The following is a 3995-nucleotide window of genomic DNA, read 5'->3' on the forward strand; positions in this document are numbered from 1 at the left end:
CCCATGAAGTGAGGCCATACGAAGGCGCGTGTGCGGGGGCCGTGTGTATGCTTAATCCCATTTCCTTATCCGGGGTTCGTCCTGGAGGCGCACCATTGGCCGGCCGCTGTCACATGGCTCCGTAACTTTGTTCACTTGACAGAAAAGTAGGAGGGTTCAGCGGAACAGGAATAACCGAAGAGTAAAGGGATGAGATATAAATTTTAGTTATATATTTTTTCGAGTAGGTGCAATTCCACAAAAAGGCTGAAATTAATGGCCATGAGCTCCTATTTGATCAACTCCAACTATGTGGACCCGAAGTTCCCTCCGTGCGAGGAGTACTCACAGAGCGACTATCTACCCAGCCACTCTCCGGACTATTACAGCTCCCAGAGGCAGGAGCCCGCCGCCTTCCAGTCGGACTCTCTCTACCACCACCCGCACCACCCGCACCACCAGAACCAGCACCGGGCCGAACCGCCCTTCACGCCGTGCCAGCGCGCCGCCGCGGCCGCGCAGCCCGCCTCGGTGGTGATGTCCCCCCGAGGTCACGTTGTCGGACTGCCGTCCACTCCGGTGCCGGAGCCGAGCCTCCGCTGCGAGTCGGTGACACCGAGCCCGCCTCCGCCTCCGTCCTGCGGCCAAACGCAGCCGCACAGCCAGAGCGCGTCCTCCCCGGTCAGCGGCCGCAAGGACCCAGTCGTCTACCCGTGGATGAAGAAAGTGCATGTAAACATCGGTAAGAGCTGCACGTAAACTTCTTCCTCTCTCTCGCCCCCCTCTCTCTCTCCCTCGTTGCGCCTTTGTGCTTGCAGCTGAAAGCCACGCAGCCAGCTGAGGTGTCCACCATCTAAATCTTCGGCTTCCCTTCGCCGTGTTTTTTTTTTTTTTTTTTTTCGTTAGAGAAGAGTAGCCCTTGGGTCAAGATTTACGATCGTCTGTTTGCAGGGCCAATATAATTACACCCACCATAAATTTTTATTACACCTCTCCGCTGAGGTGCCTTTTGAAGTCCGATCTCAGGCTCGTCTGCTCTAATCCCTCGCCTTATGACAACTCAGACCGAGCCCATAAGTTAGCTTTTATGCTTTGGTAATTTGATTTTAAGTGGTCGGGTTGTATAAACGGTGTACTTTACTTTGTCGAGCCTTCCTTTTCTTCCCCTCTCGTTGTTCCAGGGTAGCGAAAGTTTTATGGCAGCTGAAATATTCATGTTTATGGAGCCGGCCGTAAAACACTAATGCAAAAGCAAGTAGCTGCACTCGATTATGGCTTCCCTGTGACTCGCTGCCTATTTTGTGCATGGGGATAACAGGGACCGGAGCGTTTCGCAAAGACTTGCTCGCCACTTGAGCTACTTAGTCGGTAAGAATAAGAGTTTCTCTCATTTTTCTGTATTTACAAGTATTTCTGCAGAGCTGCTCCAGTTGTCACCTACACAATGCTAATCGAGAGAAAGACACGAGTGAAAGAAACATATCCACAGCACCGAGACTTTGAGTCTTTCTAAATTTGCATGCATTTATGTGCGTTTTTCTGGTAGTATTTTTTTTTTTTGTCGTCATAAGTGCGTCAGAAAAGCACACGTTGCGCACCGCCGTGCCTCCCCATTTTCTCCCCATATCACAACCCAAATGGCTGTGTGACCGCACAGGGAGGGACACTGCCGTAGGGCCCCTGAAATGACACCTGACAACATGTGTTCATTGAAAAGAAAAGAAAGAAGAAGAATGCAGTGAAATCTAAAGGAGGTGCAGCTGTGCATTGAGCCTCGCGTCTTGAGGTTAGCGCATGGCGGAGGAGCGTGAGCCAGTACAGGGTCTGACCAGGTTACAGCCATTTTGCAATCTGTCACAGCACAGCTTACCGTGGCTGCACGTCTCTTTGTTGCACGCACATTGTGGAGGGACCCCGTGTTTGTCTTCTGCGAGCCATTATTACAATGGCAATGGCAGCTGTCCTTAACAGGAAACTGCATTGTGGATTAAGACAAGGCTCTATTTATTTTTGAGAATATTATTTCTCAACAAATATTTTGATATTTTGCCCCATTTGCCCCCAGAGTTCTAATAATATTCCTATAATTTATTATTCATAATTTTCCTTAGAATATTTTCTATACTGGCCTTTTTCTCTTCCTATTATTATTATTATTATTATTATTATTATTATTATTATTATTATTATTATTATTATTATTATTATTATTATTATTATTGTTGTTGTTGTTGTTGTTGTTGTTGTTGCATCTGTATTTTATGTGTGTGTTTTTTCCTCTCGCAGTGAGCACGAACTACTCGGGCGGGGAGCCGAAGCGCTCCCGGACAGCCTACACCCGCCAGCAGGTTCTGGAGCTGGAGAAGGAGTTCCACTACAACCGGTACCTGACGCGCAGGCGCAGAGTGGAGATTGCGCACACGCTCTGCCTGTCGGAGCGTCAGATCAAGATCTGGTTCCAGAACCGGAGGATGAAATGGAAGAAGGACCACAAGCTGCCCAACACCAAGGTCCGCTCCGGGACTAACAGCAGCAGCTGCAACACAAACTCCCAGGCTCTTGCCGGCTCCCAGAACCGCTCCTCTGGACCGCTATAGCCCGGCGCGGACCTCATGTTCGTCCCTCCTCTATTCTCTTGCTCCCTAATAACCCAAACTGAATGCAAAATGGGGGGGGGAGCGATTGTAAAACCACAGGAAGCTGCACTTTTGGACCTGGATAACGCCTTCACATGAGCACCACATGGCCCTGACGCGCGCTGCTGTTAGTTACGATAACATGGCGTTATGACGCGCGGGGGAGTGGAAGGGGAAGATTAACCATTCATAAAGTATATGAACTTAACGAAAGTAGGAGAGTGGAGGAGAAAACGTAGCATCTCTCTCTCTCTCTCTCTCTCTCTCTCTCTCTCTCTCTCTCTCCCGTTTCCCACCTGCGTGTGGTTTCTTCCCTTCTCTCTTCTCTCCTTCTCTTTTTCTATCCAATTCTTTTTTCTTTTTTTTTTGGGTGGTGGGGTGAAGATGGATCCGAGTTTTCATCTTTAATCATGCCAAACTCGGGCCCCATTTGTCATGTTTACTCTCCGGGTTCAAAGCAGCGGGGTGAACCGCGGCTCTGCCCATTACCTCCTCACCCCTTCTCTCTCCCATCTTCCGCTTTTACGCGTAATAAAAAGGGAATTCTGGTTTCACCCAGAGAAGTATTGCACCACTCCTCTTCTATCTCTTCTGTTCGTATTTATAATCCTCCCTACAGCAAAGAAATGTATCCTCCTGTATGATCCAAAGTGACACTCCTCCATCTCTCTTACTGTTCAAACGGTCTCCGTTCTGTTTATTTCCGAGCTGTATTATTGACGAACAAGCTCTCACAATGTCGAATGATAGTTATTTTTGAATTCAGTGTTTGATTGTGAAACGATGCTGGTGTCGCTGAGAGTGAAACGCAGCGTTTCTCTTGTCCAGTTTCTTGTTGGTTTTGTGAGGTTTGTTTTTTTTTGTATACGGGGACGTGCGTAAGTCTCACGGTGAACTAATGCAAACATTTCCCACCACTTACTACGCAGGGTCTATAAAGCTGCCTAAACACTAATGAATCGCACCAAATCCTGGTACAAAAGCCCGAGAACACGTTCTAAACACATGTACTACCTATTACCTCAGTTGTACCTATATATAAATATATATGCTTTATTTTTTTGGTCATATGATTTAGTTGTTTTGCTCGTTTATTGAAGTGACAGCTTTTCGAGCTTTTATATTTTTGGAATTGTGTGACGAGTTATTATAATTAATTATTATTACACGCGAAACAAAAAGCGCTATTCATTTCTTGTATATGGAAACATTTCTAAATGTAATTTAATTGTTCTAGAAAGGGACATACAGATAAACAAGGAGCTTCTTGTTGCATGAGCCATGTGGATTTATATCTTTTTCTTTGTGTCCCCTCTTTCCGCACATTAAATGCGCGCACATTCCTCTTGTCTTCCTTTGCTTCATATTCCTCTCCCTATC

The 3995-nt window shown here is 46.9% G+C and overlaps 1 protein-coding gene across 1 annotated transcript; it reads left to right on the forward strand.

The window, feature by feature from the left end:
• Positions 1–255: 255 nt before the first annotated feature.
• Positions 256–2576, forward strand: hoxb4a (homeobox B4a; the record flags this gene model as incomplete). Its single annotated transcript, XM_080512019.1, has 2 exons — positions 256–721; positions 2266–2576. The coding sequence occupies 2 exons, from the start codon at positions 256–258 to the stop codon at positions 2574–2576; spliced, it is 777 nt and encodes a 258-aa protein (XP_080368145.1).
• Between the last annotated feature and the right edge of the window lie 1419 nt (positions 2577–3995).

This window comes from Blennius ocellaris (assembly GCF_963422515.1).
Source record: "Blennius ocellaris genome assembly, chromosome: 16".
Lineage (NCBI taxonomy): Eukaryota > Metazoa > Chordata > Actinopteri > Blenniiformes > Blenniidae > Blennius > Blennius ocellaris.